The 16471-nt window shown below is 38.0% G+C and overlaps 1 protein-coding gene across 11 annotated transcripts in view; it reads left to right on the plus strand.

Annotated features, from left to right (window-relative positions):
• Positions 1 to 16471, plus strand: part of FRY (FRY microtubule binding protein) — a 228441-nt gene that overhangs the window by 64376 nt on the left and 147594 nt on the right. For 2 of the 11 annotated variants that reach the window (XM_061374519.1, XM_061374521.1), the window contains exon 1: positions 3353 to 4137. The exons of the other annotated variants lie outside the window; for them this stretch is intronic. In XM_061374519.1, the coding sequence (XP_061230503.1) occupies positions 4068 to 4137 (70 nt within the window). In that variant the 5' untranslated portion in view covers positions 3353 to 4067. Of the gene's footprint in view, positions 1 to 3352; positions 4138 to 16471 lie in introns of those variants that run through there. 11 annotated transcript variants of the gene reach the window in all.

Here is a 16471-nt window from a genome sequence, read left to right on the forward strand (position 1 = left end):
CCAGGTACCCAAGGCTCCTGGTTATCTGCTACTATGATCTCAGAAAGCAGATGAGAGAACAGAAGGTGCACTGCATGTCACAAATATGGAGTTTGATTTACATACAAGTGTTTATAATTGAAACAATGCTTCTGTAATCATGGTAATCAGCAGGTGCTTCAGCATGGTAGACCTATGAGAAGCCTTATGTTACAGATCTGATTTCCATAGTGAAAAACTTGTTAAATTATCATTAATTTATCATAAACTCTCATGTAATGATATTGTTAAAAGAAACCCACTGTGTTTGTAAATATGTAAGACTGAAATATCCGTCATCAGCATGCTTATTTACACTGACAGATTTTGTGTGCTTATGTCTGTCTTATAGCCTGAGCTATGTACTTAAATTCTAAATGTCATAAAGTCAACAAGAACTGAAGTGGAAGCTGTGTAACAACTTGGTCTTGTCAGCCTCAAGTTCAGAGCACCAGATTAGAATGCTGCTGTTTCTGCCGTTTCAGTGTGTTATAGCTGTTCTAGTAGTGTTTCCAAAATGTGAGCAAAACCATAATATGTCCTATTTGAGCAAATTTAGCTTTGCAAATGCTTAAATTAAGCTTAGCGTTTAGAAGTTTTTTACTATTTTGTTATTACTTAATCGTAGGAATTAGTGAGATTTTAATTGGTAATGCTATTAATTTTGAAGAAGCTGTTAGAGCAGAAGTTAAATTCAGAGGTATGTATGTTCTGGGTGGTACTTTTTAAAGCAGAACTGATAATGGAGAAGGTAAATTCATCACTGAGGTAAATTTTATTGATGGTATTGAATACTGTGCTGTGAAACCCTGTGTTTAAGTAGTGGGGTAGTTTTTCCTCTTGTATCTTAACAGACTGCTCTATGGACTGAAAGCAGTTCCTTAGTTTGTCCCTCTTCTTAGTACAATGGTGAGATCAGTAAGCGTAATATCAAAGTTGTATTCTGTATGAAGTCTTTCATATGATGCCAAAAACATACAAACTATGAGTGTTGGCATTTTTCTTTAGTATGCTTTGTCTTAAGACATCCGTTAAATTGTTCAATATTTTAGTACAACAGCCAGTGGAAGTGCACAATAGGAAAAAGTGTTCCTCAGAAAGAATGCTAAAAGGTGAAAGCAGTGAGATTGTGCATTGTATACAGATGTCGTAATGCAGTGTTAAAAAAAGACTACATGAAATGGAATTATTTTTGCTCCAAATCCCTTTGGAGAAAGTCAGTTAAATGGTGCTAGGGGATCTACCACTTCTAGACAGAAGGCTGAATGTAGCTATAGCTGCCGTAATGTTAGGCCGTGGGCAGTGCAAATAGGCATTGGGTGATACTTTAACATCCCAGACACAAACTCGACTTATAGTAGTCAAATCCAGATAGCCTTGGACATGACAGCCCATTTATTTCTTCACCAAATGATCACAAAGCCAAGAAGAGATTGTGCTGGTTAGACTCAATAACTGGTAAAGACCAAGAAGGACAAGCAACAGGAACATTACTGGATCATCTTTGTACAAAGTGATTTGATGTCTTGGTTTAAGCCAAGCCAGTGTCTCAGAACCATGCAGCCACTTGCTGGAACAGAGGTAGGAAGAATAATGTAAATGAAACAAAGTTCAGTTGTGAGGTTAAAAACATCAAAGATCTTAAAAACCAGATAACTTGCCATTCATTATAATGGAAGAGTGGGCATATGAAGTTCCTCAGGTAATAAAATTTCTGTTAAATATATCAAAAGAGAGATTTGGCCTTGTAAATATAAACCACATAATTTATGGGGGAAAAATAATCTATGTCAACAGAGATGCTCGTTGACCTCAGCCACACTCAAGGCTTTGAAACAAAATTTGGTGGGAGATTGTGTTTAGGGTGTGGATTTAACTGGAAATTGGATAAAATCCAATACAAATTTAGGAAAGAAGACTATTTGCAAATTAGTTTCTATTTCTAACAAGAGAATTGTGACCAAATTGATAGTCATCTTTAGAAAAGCATCTGACATAGCACCACAGGGAAAATGATTGCTTAAATCCTTGAACATAGGAATTAATGCACCCTCTGTGAGGATGAATAAGGACTTCCAAACCTACCTGGCATTGTCTCTGCTGAAAAAGCAATTAGTGGGATGGTAGGAAGTCATCAGTCCTGGGGCTTGCCAAATTTTGTATTAAATTTATCTTTAATTATAAAAAGTTGGAGTGTGCTGGTTAAAATAGGGTGGTGCGATGAGGAGGCATTGGCAAGTGGGGGAGGCAAAGATGGTGGGGGGGGTCTCAGAAAAGAAATTGGGGGCTGGAGTGACAGCAATGGGGTGATATTTAACAGTACAGGAAGAAAGATCTGATCAGACCTCTGATACCTCGTGAGATCAAACCTGAGATACTCTGAACATTTCTTGCAGCACATGTTCGTGAAAGGGTGTAAACTGTTTTTGAGTCAACTTTTAAGAATTGAAAGAAGGTTTATAAAGTGAATTTCTACAACAGCCTTCTATTAGTGAGGACACAGAATGTTATCTCTAGATGAGGTATGTTTACAGAAGACATTTAGCATATTTTCAGTGAGAACCACAGGAGTTTGGTCTCAATGACCCTTGTGTTCCTCAGTTTCCAATACAAACATCAAATTCTCTGCATACTGAAACTAAAAATAATGTGCAAATTTAATTGCTGACAAAGTTTTTAGAAGAGTCAGCAGCAGATAAGCTATTTTGGCTCAGATACTGTAATTATGAGATGCTGCAGGGAATTTATTCCACTAAGTGAGAAAAGAAGTACTGTTATTCCCAGGCAATATCTGGAAGGATGATGCCAAGAATGTATGAAACATAAAATATTTTGGAAACTGATTCATCTTACTTTTCTTCATTACCATAAATATGCATAGTGATGTACTGTGATATGAAGTAAAACCTTAGGAATATGGAAATTGAAGCTATTAATTATTTTGTAGAAAATACAGAGATTGCAAGCAGTGAATTGCTTCTGCCTGATTTTTGTATGTGGATTCCTTATGTGAATTCAGCTCCTTTTTAAAAACAACATTATACAAGATAAAACTAACATCACACTGAGAATCTTCTGTGACTTGGTGAATACCAAGCAGGGCGCTCTCTGGTTTATTTGCCATTATGAATTCAGCTTGCTGTCTCTCATCTTTGTCGGGGGGGGGGGGAGTCAAAAAAATGCCAACACATTTTTCAGTAGCAGTGAAAGAAAAGCAGAAGCAGCCAGGCTGAATGCCGTGTTTTCAGTGCTCTGGAAGTGCTTCTCTTGTGCAACTGGGCTGAGGGAGAGCCTTTTTTTTTTTCCCAGCGTCACTGCAATCAGATCTATGGGTGCAGCTCTGCTTTACCGCAGCATGATGCAGTTGTCTACAGTTCAGCGTGCTCTTCTTGGAAACAGGCGGAAGGAGAGCGGCTGACCAGAGCATGAAGAGGATGTTCGTTAGAGGGTGTTGTTTTTTTTTTCTTCCTAAAGCTAAAGAGTACGTGTGAAATTCCTCCAGCTGCAGAAGAAACGGTTTCAGTGGGGCTTCAAGTTGATGCTCGGTTCGCAAGAGGCGGTGCATAAGCTCCGTCTCTCAGCTTCTGGTGGAAAAAAAGCTTCAGACAGGCAGACTGCATGTTATTAAAAGCACAGCTCAGACACCCTTCGGGAAGATACTCTTAACTGTGCTTTATGGAACAAGTGCTGTGGTGCTGCATATGCCTTAACCGACCAGACGAAATTCGCCTGCTTGTGGAATGGAATAAATGAAAATACATACTGAGAGGGTGAGGGAATAAAATAACTCTGCAAATAGAATTAAGTACAAGCCCCGGAGGAAGAGCAAAGGACAAAAATCTCATGGTGTGTTTTTGTTGTTGTTGTTGAGCTGCTTTTATTTTCCATGAGCTTACCTACCATGAACGGAAGAAGTGGATCTGCGGAGACTTCATTTCCTCCTCTGACCCCTCGTTTACATCACTAACTGGTGACAGTCACATCTACATACATAGTACCTGCTACTTCAGCTGCTCAGAATTATAGAAGCCTCTTTGTATGCAGCAGACATGGCTAGCCAGCAGGATTCAGGCTTCTTTGAAATCAGTATCAAATATTTACTGAAATCCTGGAGCAATAGTGAGTAGCAGAAGAGTAATCTTTTCATATTACGCATTGCTTGGTAAATAGCTAGGATAACCTAAAGGATAAAATCTTATCTTTCTGTATGTTTGTGTTATAGAAACCAAATAATTTTTTGCTTTTGTCAACTCTAAAAATCAGAATGTCAGAGGTTTAACTAGATTTCATTAACCGCAAAGGCTGTAATGGGATTATACTAGATTTTGCTTGATTGAATCCTGAAGTTAGGCTGTTTTCTGGCTGTCTCTAACAGTACATTGCAGGGAGTGCATTCCAAACAGCGTTTCCTGCCTACATGTTTATTTGATTTGTCCAGGCTCTATCTAAATATTTCTGAAAATGCTAGTTAATCACCAGGGTGTGGCATTGCCCAGAAACTGATTTTTTCATTAACTGTGCAGAAAGGACAGAAATATAATCATTGTACTTCAGGTCTGAAAGTCGTTATCTTAATGTGTCGGAAAGCAAAACATCAGTTGCTTATAGCTGCACTTCCCACCCTATGCTTAATTTCAGAATCTTATGCAATATTTCCATCCTTTAAGAATCCATCTATTTATCTAATCCGGGCTGGGTTTTGCAGAATGTAAACAAATAGCATTCTAGTCTTCCTTGCTCTTTTCGGTATTGCTGTTCCTGATTTCCATTGCTGTTTAAATTAGTTAAATCAAACACTCTTCAGATTTTTAGCATTATTATGTAATGAAGATTTCTGAGTAAAATTAGTCCTTGCAAATATATTCAAATTAGGTAAGGCCATGGGTTAATTCTGGCAGAAATATGCATGTTGATTTAAAATACATGAACAGTATATTCCTTTCCTATAGAAGCTTGTATTAAGAGTGCTAAATATTTAAAATTAACTGGTTTTAAAAGATAGAACACAATGTCTCTGGAAAAATCCAACTTGGCTATGAATGCAGTAAGGTTCTGATTATCCCACTATCTATAACTTAGTAACTTCTGTATAACAGGCTAGTTTTTTTAAATTCCATGGTAGAAAAAATTACAAAATCTGCTTAATACAAAGCATGTGCCTGAATACCTGCAAAGAGATGAAAATAACACTGTATTAGATGTGTGACGTGCAAGACTTACCATTATTAAATGATATCCATAGAAACTGTATTTTTCCAGGTCATCTGTAACCTCAGTAACACTGTAGTGGTTGGTTGAATCTGTTTTTCTACTGCAAGTGTGAAGCCATCAGGGAATAATGCTTTACCTAAACAGTATTGCTTAGCTGCCCTCCTCCCAGAATATTTAGTGCATATTCATTCAAATCAGTGATCCCACAAGAACTGGAAGAGAATTTTATAGTTTAGTTACCTTTTTGGACTAATGCTAATCAGATACTGAGAAGTGTGGATTGTGACAACACATACTTATTACAACCTAGCCACAGTTTATGACAGAAGAAAAAACAAGTCACTTCATGGTGCAGAAATCAGATCAGTTCTGGCGTGATTTTTGTAATAGACTACTGTAACTCTAAGAATAAGTAAAACTAGCACTTTTAGAATATAAAAATAACTACATTATGGACTTAAATGTAACATTTTAATCTTTTTCCTCTACATTGAAATATATTGAAAGTACTTCAAAGTAGCTAAGATATTTCTAGTCTGAAATTAGAAGTCCTTAAGTGAAACTTTGTTTTAGGGAAATGGAAATAGTATATGATAATTGCTATTTCTGACATTATTTTAGCTGATAAACAGACTTTCTACTGTATTTGAATAAACAGTAAGAGGAAATAAAATAAATTGATCCAGGTTCACTTCAACTTGTTGCCAATAATTTTATTTTTTTTTCTTCCAGTCTTGAAGGCTATGTTGATAAATCTGTACTTATCTTTTCTACCTGAAAAACCTCCAGCTTGATAAGAAGACTAGGGAGTTCAAAAGACCTAGGGCTTTCTTCAGCTCTGCTATGTGATGGGTGGAGCAGAGGAAAACACTTCCCTTGCTTGAGAAACTGCTGCAAAGCTTGCACATGCATGCACAGGAACATGTTTTTCAGAAAATAGGTGCTGTGTCTGCATGCCCAAGAGCAGAAGTAAGCTATAAATTATACTGGGGCATTTACCTTGTAGAAAGAGTTTAACATAACTGTTTTAAAAGAAAAATAACACTGGGTCCTACAGTATATATTTTGTTTAAATAGTAATAGTGTTGAGGTGCTGTCCTTGTATGTATCTGCAAGTTATCACTTTAAAACAGTAGCTGTAAATAACATTTATCCTTCCTGTGCTTTATAGTCCTAGCAAACCAAGGCCTTTCTATTGATCTGTGTTTTGGCTTACAAAGGGCATTAAGCTTTATTAATAGATTGCCAGCGGCATCCATTGCCTATATCATACCAGGAAATATACCCAGTTATTCTACTTGTGATGACAATTTTCTCTGATTAAACACTTATCTAAGGTGTTTAAAAAATTGGCATTCTTGACATGCTGTCACAGAGCACTTGCAGAGGTGTTCTCCTCACGTGTTGCTTAGATTTTTAAGGTAGACAACCAGCTAAGGAGGCAGGCAATTTGTAGGTGCTGGAGTCAGTTCATCTTAGGTACCTGTTAAGTATTGTAGTGAGGATGATGCAGTCAGTGGAATGTTCTCAGTGAGCATGCATTCCTAGGGGCCAAAAAAGCCAAGTCACAGTCTGGCCTTTGCATCATCCCTCCAAACTGAAAAACCTCAAAATACTCTTTTGTGCAGCTCCCCAAAAAGACTTTTGCTCTGCACATGTCTATAAGATACCATGCAAGTCGTGCAGTTCTGGAAAATATTCCTGTAATGTGTCAGAGATGGGATCAGAATTGGGATTCACTGGTATTTTTGATCAGTGCTGCATTAGTCAACAACTGCAAATTCTGCGTTAGTCAAGAACTGTATTAATCATTTGCATTTTTCTTTTTAAAATGACTGCTAAAATGGTCAGGGTGAGTAGTACTTACCTGGCTCACTAAGGTCAAATAGATTATAAGAATAAAATAAGGCTCACCAGAAGTAGGACAAGTAAGAGTCTTTTCCTCAGATTTGTTATGGAAGTACTGCAAAATATTTTTTGCAAATGAATACTTGTAATTAATTTAAAGAATAGCATATTAGTACAAATGTTAAGGATTTTAATCTGCTCTTTCCCTAGACTGTTTTTACTTTTTGAATGAATCAGATATTTAGATTTATTCTGATTTTTTTAACACATTTTTAAATTCACAGTTTAAAAACTAATCTGTATAGAAGTTTAAAAACCAAGCTACGAGAAACTGGAGTATCATCAGTATAAACTGCAGGGAATTCTATAATAAATTCCTTTTTTTCTTTTTTTGCAGTTTCTAGATGAGATCAGCAATTAAGTTTATTGGAGAATAGGATTCTGTAGAAGAATCCAGGCAGCTCAGGTAGATGGCTCACTTGTGCTCTCACAAACCAGCTCTTACAAGGGCTGGTAGAAACTGCGTTTCATTGCCTCCCAGTTACTAGAGATAGATTTTTAAGGTGTCTTTTTGTATAATTGAGAGTGCACATTTTAGGCAGTGAACATTTTAATTTTATTTGCCACTTCTCATAGAATGGACTCATCTTCAGGGCCTTATCTTAAGGGTTACACTTGTTTATCTACTTTAGAATGGCAGGTTGGGGGGGGGGGGTGGGGGGTGTCCCGTGGACTTGTATTTAATTCAGACTCAGAATAAGGGTTTTTTTTGTATTGGGACTTTCAAACTCTTTTGCCCTACCTATACTTCCCTGTTTTCTTCCACAGTAGCCACCCTCCACATCAAAATCCTCATATTCTCCTCCTCTTCAACTTTGCACTGTCCAAAGGCCATTGCTCAATCCTCCTACTACACCCTGGTCTCTTTTCTGTACTCCTGCATGCCCAGTCCCTGTAGCAGTGGCTAACCACTTGGTGTTTACTAGTGGTGGTAACATAGAGACAGCTTAATCCTGGGGGTACATAGGCACCCACATCAGCTATTGCTCATGTTGCTCAAACTCAGCAGCATCCCACAATGGTCCCAGGAGGACCTCTGGCTCCTCTGTGGCTTGCTGGTCACATACGGAGCTGAGCACAGTGCTAGCATAAAAACAAGTTGTGTTGTCAGAAGAATATCATCAGGCATCAGAGAAACTTCTCAGTGGCCCATAGGAAGCCTGAGGGATTGCTGGCTGCCAAGATGTCAGCCATATTCTGTTCTGCTCCCGAAGACATGTTTCTACTGTCAGGAACAGAAATCAGTGAAGGACATTTAGTCTTTCATTAAATGAAAGTAATATATTTAGCAATAAAAGTCGACCTTCTTATAGAGAATATTCAGGAAGTCCTGTGTCCATAAGCAGTAAAAAGGGAAGGCTGGGGGGCAGTTTCTTAGGTAAAAGTCTGCATTATGTCCAAGTTCTGTGATGCACTGGTTTGATACTCTAATGAGATTTTTTTTTGTGCAGGAAGATGATAACAGCTGTTTTGCAGTGGGTCACTTATCTGGAGGCAATCATAGACCTGTTTAAAGCTGAACACACTAAGCACACCATGCTATGAGACTTGGTGATTGTAGCAAGACAGCCTATGTGTGGATTGACTCAACTTGTAAGTAGGTATGCTTTTTATTCAGCGCTGAGACACACGGGGATAAGTCCTCGAAGTCATGCATACCTCAGTGTTGTTTCCCTCTACATTTATAAGGTTGCACCATACGCCTATACATATTCATGTCCTATCCCCACTTCGTATTACAATGAGCTAGAAGGTCCTTTGAGCCTGTGCAGTGCCCCCTCTGGTCATGGGCAAGGGTCTCAAGATGAAGTAAATGAGTCTTCCTCCTGTGGGTAGGGGTCTTCAAGATGAAGTAAATGAGTCTTCCTCTTCTTGAACTTTTCACCTTTTAGTCTTCACGTATGGCCTTAGGGTTTGATCCGTGTTCCACCATCTGCTTCTCCCCCTTATCAGTAGATTCAGGCGTCTGCTTTTCCTTGTCAATAGAACCAGGTGTCTGCTTTCCCTTGTCAATAGTTAGTGCCTTTGTTCTGCTTAGTAGGCATAATAGGTACAGACAATACCTTTGTTTAAGCAAGCGAATTCCTCTAACCCCCTTGTACAACCCCCCCTGTACATTGGTCAACCCTCTGCATCACAACAGTGAAGGAAAGAGGCTCCTTCATGTTTCTGAGTGCCCACTTAAACATTTAACACATTCCCTGAACAAGAACTTGCTCTTCCCTGCCACCTCTCTCATTCTGACTCTTGCAGACCCTAAGTGAGATGATTCAAGAAGTGGATGTGCTGCAAACTCACCCTGCAGGGAAGGGATCAGTTCTTTCCTGAGGCAAATGGGTGGCCTGCAGTTGGGGAAGGGATGTAGCATATGTCTGAAGTAAGCGCGAGAGCAGGCTGGCACTGACAGTGAAACGGCAACCTGGGCTGGTGCCATACTTGGACCTGTTCCTCTTGCCTGCTAACACACTTGCAGAAAGCTGGTCACTTCCACAGCCTCTGCCTTTGGGGAGCCCTGGGACAGAGGTTAGCATCTGCTCAGGCTTTGGCATACAACTGTGCCTTGAACAAAGGATGCTATTAATTCAAGCTGTCTTGCTGCATGAAGGGAATGGATTGCTCTATCCATTGAGCCTGAAATTAGGGTGCTTAGTGCATTCTTCAGCTCTAAGTAGTTTGTGATTGTCAGCAGAAAAGTGACTTGTTTGATAGTAGTGACTGTTATCTCCCAGGACAGTTTTCTTTATATTTGTCTGCAGATCTGATCCTCTGATCAATAAAGCTGTGTAGGAAACACAGCAGTTTTTGGGCTGCTTGTGTTCTGGTGGCACCCATTTTAGAACTTGCATTTTGACATGTCCTTGTAGAAGTAAGGGAAAGTGGAAGTTTTATGACCTAAGAACTCTTAAAAAAAGAATTTTTATTTATTTTGATGTTTGATACTCTGTTCAGGACCTTCCAGAATCATTTCTACCATATTAGGAGGGAAAAAACGGATGAAAGGATCAGAAATGCTCTATTGCAAAATTCAGTTTACTTACAGAATGAGTTTGCTTGCCGTTAAGATGTTTGAATTGTTGCAGTAAAAGTCTACAGATAGTTTGAATGCAATCTTAGTACATAAATTGTTGTGATAAAATTTCAGTCCTAATCTCTAAATTGAAGATATTCTGTAAATTGGCTTAGACGTAGATAATCACTGGTAGATATTTCATAAGGTTCCAATGATTTTACATATGGTGAAACCAAAACTCTTGTTATACTACTAGTATCCACTCTGAGTGATTAATTCGTTATAGCCTTGATTTTATCAAATTACCAGCAGTTTGGTTATTTTTCTAGCTGCTGTTCAAAATGATCAGGGAAAGAATTAACAGTTCTTGCAGCTTCCTCTATGCATATGATATACTTCTGAATAAGCTGTAGTATCTTATTTTTATGTGCATATATATATAAATTGTAAATATATAAAAGGGAATAGAGGGAAGTATAAAGGAAGTGATAATATACAGGTTACCTTAGGTGTATAAAACGTACAAAAATATCCAAAGCTTAGTAATAGAGGATGTAACCAAAATTGCTACCTAACATGCCTTTTGTATTTTATTCATTTTTGATGGACTCATTAATAGTTGAAACCCTCTTCTCTATATGGACTTGTGGATGGTAGGAAGCAGGCTCCACACCTCCAGAATTATGATTGCATGTGTTTGACCAGCTTTATTTTCTGTATTCATTCCTGAGCTTCTAAGCACTTACCAATATAAATGCTCCAACACTTGGTATGTTAGCCCTAGAGACTGAATTCCTGTGGGTGTTGAACCCTGAGGTACTGAGTGCTGCCTTTGCACCGGCAAGGTACCTCTGGCCTGTCTGACAGGTGCTGAAGTGCCCCTTGATATGGCAGGGATAAGGTAGAACTTGTGCAAGTCCACAGCGCAGGAGCACAAACTCTCTTCCTTGCAGGAAGTGTTGAGAAGCCTGACAATTCCATACATATTTATGGTCTTTTATGTATTGCAAATTATAGTCACATTCAAAACTGAGGGATGGTGAGGTTTTTCTATTCCTGGTAGGATGGTGAAGTTTTTCTATTCCTAGCAGACGGCAGAGCTTGCTAAAACAAGTGGGTAAGTGAAACACATCTGAGAAACACTGGCTTCCTAATTTGCTCTCAGCCAAGTAGCAGTGGTTTCACTAACTTGTCAAACGCTGCTTGCTTTCTCCTCTGCATGAAATATAGGGATCACCAATACAGGGACCAACAATATTGACGTTTGTGCATAATATCAAGGTCACGGATGCAACTGGTATTAGGGCTGCCAGAGAGAGTCAGCTCTGTCATGTCCCAGAAAGCAGATTTGGGGGAGCTTTTTAGGCCACTGGTTTGAAGAGAAGTCTGAGTGTTGTTTTGCAAATACTGTGGGATCTCTGTAGTGACAGGTATCAAATGTATCTAAGGGAATGTGTTGCTTGATTAGGTGGCTGTAGCCTTAGAGAAGTTTCATGCACACAAAAAATGGGACCCTTTGCGAGACATGCTATACAATCTTTATCCTGAATACTTTCTATGCTTTCAGATATCTGCTGTCATCAAATGTAGTACTAATTCCTACTAGGAGAGAGGCTGTTGTGGTTTTCACCAGTCAATGAGGAGGCCAGAAATCGTGACTTGTGTACAGCCAGAGATCATGACTTGTGTATGGCCAGAATGTAAAGATGTTAGGACGTTTGGCATTAGAAAAAGATCAATCAAAAGAATGTAACAGATCTTGACTATTATAGTTCTTGATTTTTATTATAAAATGATGGTTTTATAAAGGTTATAAAAGATGGTTTTATTGTGAAATTTTTAGTTTTATTTTGAAAGGCTTTATTTGCATTCCTTTGAATCCTTAAGTAATCAGTAGTACCTGGCTCAGCACAGAAGTCTGCCAAAGGTATTGTTTTGCAGGAATTCTCCTGTAATTAGGTGATCTTTATACTAACATTTTTTCCCAATTTCTAGCTTTCTAGCTCTCCTCTGTGTGTAACTTTGAAGAGGCTGACTTGTATGTGGAGTAAATTAAGTTTCAAAGGGTGTCTATTTATCAATTTGTTTTGATACAGATTCTCTTTACTAACTTGTTGAACAGAATATACACAAATTTCTTTTTTTACTGAATTCATGATTGTCATTTATGAATGTCTTTAAACATCTGGATCAATTTGGCTTTTTAGTCAGAAGGACACCTGGACAGAGTTCTAGCCAAAGTTCTTCCTTGAGAAGTGCACAGAGTAGGTTTCTGCATATATTCACGGTAATATATTGTTGCATGTTATCAGAATTGAGACTTATTCTGTTCATATTACAGAGACATCAGATGTTGAAAGTAGTCTAAGCTACCTGACATCAGGTTTTGCAATTAATTCCCATGTAACTGGAATTATATTTAGTCTGCTTTCCAATAGAGGCAAAGCTCATACAGGCTGTATGCCTTTTCTGAACATGTTGACCAAATTAAGAACAATTCAGAGAAGATACCTAAGTTTCTACAGAATTTGCAAAATTGCACACTTAGTTAGTGAAGAGGAAAGTCCACCTGTTGAAAAAATTGCAGCTTCCCGTCTTCTTAGACCTATGGAAATCCTTGCTGTGATAGCCGTTGTAAATGCCCCAGCTGTGAAACAAGCTTCAGTCACACCTTTGAGAGGGTTGCACATAAAACTCATAGTGTTGCTTATTTTGAAATGTATTCATGAGCTGCAAATTCAGATGCAAGAAAACTGTTGCAAATATCTTGCTTGCAATGGCCTACATTATAATAATGATCTTACAGGTCTTCCCATCTGGGAGGTTTACAGACTCAAAATTCTTTTAGCATTATTTACATGAATATGAAAGATGCAAGTATTACTTCTGAATTGCTATTCCTAGGCAACTTGAAACAGAAATTAACTGAGAAGCACAAGATTACACATGAAACCTGTGTTAGAGCTGGAAATGAAGCCCTATCTTCTGTTTCTTTATTGGAAGAACTTTTCTTCCTTCACATCCTTGGTAGCCGGATGACACATTGTGAATCATGACTCAACCAGTTATTATTTATAATGAGACTTTTAATTGGTGGTAAGTAGTAATTTTAAAATGGAAATTTCCTTGGATCATTTTAAATCCCATGTTGCCAGTGATGCCTTAAATGAGGAGAAAATTACTTAGCTATAATTCTTTTTCTTTGAAGGCAGATGTTAGAAACAAATAATCTCACCACACCCCTTACCTGTGTGCCATCTGAACCAAAGCTAGGTGATTAGTTTGATTTTTGTTCTGTTACTCAGACAGAAGAATGTGGCAGAGCAATGTATGTATTCTTTAATGGGATGAGTGCTTGATCAAAAGCAATAACTCTCTGGGAACAAAATTTGGAATAGATTGTTGCTGAAATGCAAAAGTCATTGGGGAATGTAGTAAATTAAGCAAAGTCTCAGCTTGTCCATAGTGAATCCGTAACATTTGTGTCATAAAATTGAAGATGGAAAAATTTTTGAAGGGAAAGTAGAATTAAAAATTTTTATTGCTTTTACTGATTTGTCTATCAAGTATTCAGGCATTAAGGGACAGGACAGGTAAAAGTGCACGTTACAGGGAGCTGCAGACTTCTGTGGCAAGCAAAATAACTGGAATCACTGGAATTACTATTTTAATGAACTTTTAAAACTAAATTGTTGATATGTACAGGTTGGAATTTTATAAAATAGATAGGTAGATAGGTAGATAGATAGATAGATAGATAGATAGATAGATAGATAGATAGATAGAAAAAGATTGTTACTGATGATATGTATGTATAGCTGTGCCTACTCTTTTATGTGAACCCTCTCTTTTCTGTTGCTAGTTATTTTTCCTGAGATGGGGCCAAAGGCATCTTGAAAGGGGTAGATGAAGGGTAGGGATGGTAGGAGGGATGGGACAGGGCTGAGGTGCCTGGAAGGGTAAGATGAGCAATTGTTGGTGAGCAAGGGGAACAGTGCATGGAGTCTGGGACTGGAATGAGGAGTCTGAAGTGGGGAGAACACAACCATGAAGAGACACCAGGTTGCAGATACAGAGTAAGAGGAGAGCAGATGGGGAGATGGGGGAGGTGGGAGACAGAGAAATCCCCTCCCAGGCATGGAATGCAGTGCAGGAATCTTGATTTCCATCCTATATCCTTGCTTTATACCAAACATCTCCACCAAAGGGCGTATGCCTTCCTTTGCCTTAGTGCCTGGGTTAGGTGACAGAAAATGTTAAATGTTACCAGGTGAGGAGGGTAGCCAGGGACTTGTGTGTGCTGTTAGGATAACTGGGTCAATGGCTCATTTGGCATCATATGAAGCATACGTCCATTATATTACCTTGTTTCTGAATGCCTGGGTCCAGTGGGGTAATGCAGTACATAGATATACAAAGACATACTCTTACCAGATTATTGTTCTTTTTATTATTTCTTGTGATGCAGTAGCAGATAATTTCCTCATGCATTTCTCCTCCAACACAGTAGGTAGTATATTATCCAATAATAAAAGCAAGTCTGTCCCAGGATCTCCCAAGGGAGTATGTCAAACAGATCTCGGGGCTTTTGGCAGAGGTCTCAGCTGAATGAAGAAACAGACCATATATTTGGGTATTAGTGAATATTTGAGTGTCACTCAGCATACTTTCAAGCATAACAGCTTTAAGAGCAATGTGTTAAAAACTGGCATGAGGCACTGTAAAGAAAATATACTTTCCAAAGGTTTGTTGTCACATTACACTGAGCTAAACAGTTGGGCACTGCAGGGGTGGACTCTAGGCTTTATTTTATTTTATGCCCTCATTAGGGATTTGGAAGGAGGTAAATAGCAAGTTGATGACATTTGTGATCATCCTTACATTAGAGTATATAAATATCAGCAAAGGAAAAGGACGGAAAAAAATAAAAATATGGGGTTATTTAGAGTAAAAATCTGAAAATATACCTGCCATGGGAATCTGTAAATGTCTTTCAAGATAGAAATTATTTTTGAAACATGAAAAAAAAGACAGGCTACATTTTTAAACTGTAGTGTAAGGGCCAGCTCTTCACAGGAAGGTGAGGCATAGGGTTGACTGTCTTCTGGACCTGCAGTGAGAGAAGGTCCGTGCACATGCGTAGCTGGACTTTGGCTAATTACCAGCATTATTTTGCCCAAAGTGGAAATCCCAGAGAGCTCTGAGAACAGTAGTTAGAATAAGGCGTTTTTATTTATTTGAGGACAAGCAGTAGTTCGTCAAGGAGTAACATGGAAGCATCACCCTACTGGCAAGTTCGACATCTGTTTAAATTTATCATGTGCTTATGATATTAATAGATACTTAGAATGGCTCTCTGCCTAATATTAATACCATTCTTTCTAGTTCACCATAAAGTCTATTATTACTTTATGCAGTCATTTTTCTGTTACAAAAAGAAATCTATTCCCGCAAAGTAATGAGATAGTTTCTGCAAAGTTGCTGCCACGAATTTTAATCAAGCACTTTTCTCAATTAAGAGCAAAAGGCTGTATAATATTATTCAGATCTTCTTGCACAGCTAGCACATATCCCAGATACTTACATACCAAATTCCAACCTTATTGGTAAATTCTCATAAGCCTGCCTGGCTAGGACATCATACATATCAAGGATTACATTTATATTATGACAGTATCCTCAGGGCATGCCTTCTTGTTACAAAGTTTTAATTTTTTTATAATTTAAATCCAGAATTGACATTTCAAGTTGATTCCATTCACAATTATTATGTTGCACACAATTATTATGTTGGACACTTTACAGAATTAGAGTTTGAAATGTTTGGCTGGAAGGTTAGCATCTATACATTATGATGAATATTATCTTCAATCATTAAACTTCTGATGACAAAAATGATCAGTGTTGCCACAAATGGCAATCTTTCTCAGTCTCTTTTTTTTCTGTTTTGAATCATACACATCATAAGTCTTGTGGATTCAAATTATAGCTATGGTTTTCCATAAACTATGCAAGAACTGACATGGTGTCATGAAATTCTGATAAATATCTGCATTGATAATTTAAGTAAGGTATACTGAGCAGCATTTTCAGAAGGGTATACATTGTCTTGAGGCCTTTTCACTGAAGACATGGGAGTATTTAACCATTTACATCAGTGGGATTGGAGTTAGATTGATTTCATGTGTGTTTTTGAAAAACTCACAAACTGTATTTTAAAATTACTCTATTAAGATATTCCATGTGAAGTTTTAGACTATACTTTTTTGAAGAAAGAAAATTATCTTTTTACAGACTCATCAAAATGCAATGTATTACAATGCA

Source organism: Neopsephotus bourkii, unplaced genomic scaffold (genome assembly GCF_033783945.1).
Source record: "Neopsephotus bourkii isolate Nb327-2 ecotype Australia unplaced genomic scaffold, CSIRO-AGI_Nbou_v1 NB_1638, whole genome shotgun sequence".
Lineage (NCBI taxonomy): Eukaryota > Metazoa > Chordata > Aves > Psittaciformes > Psittacidae > Neopsephotus > Neopsephotus bourkii.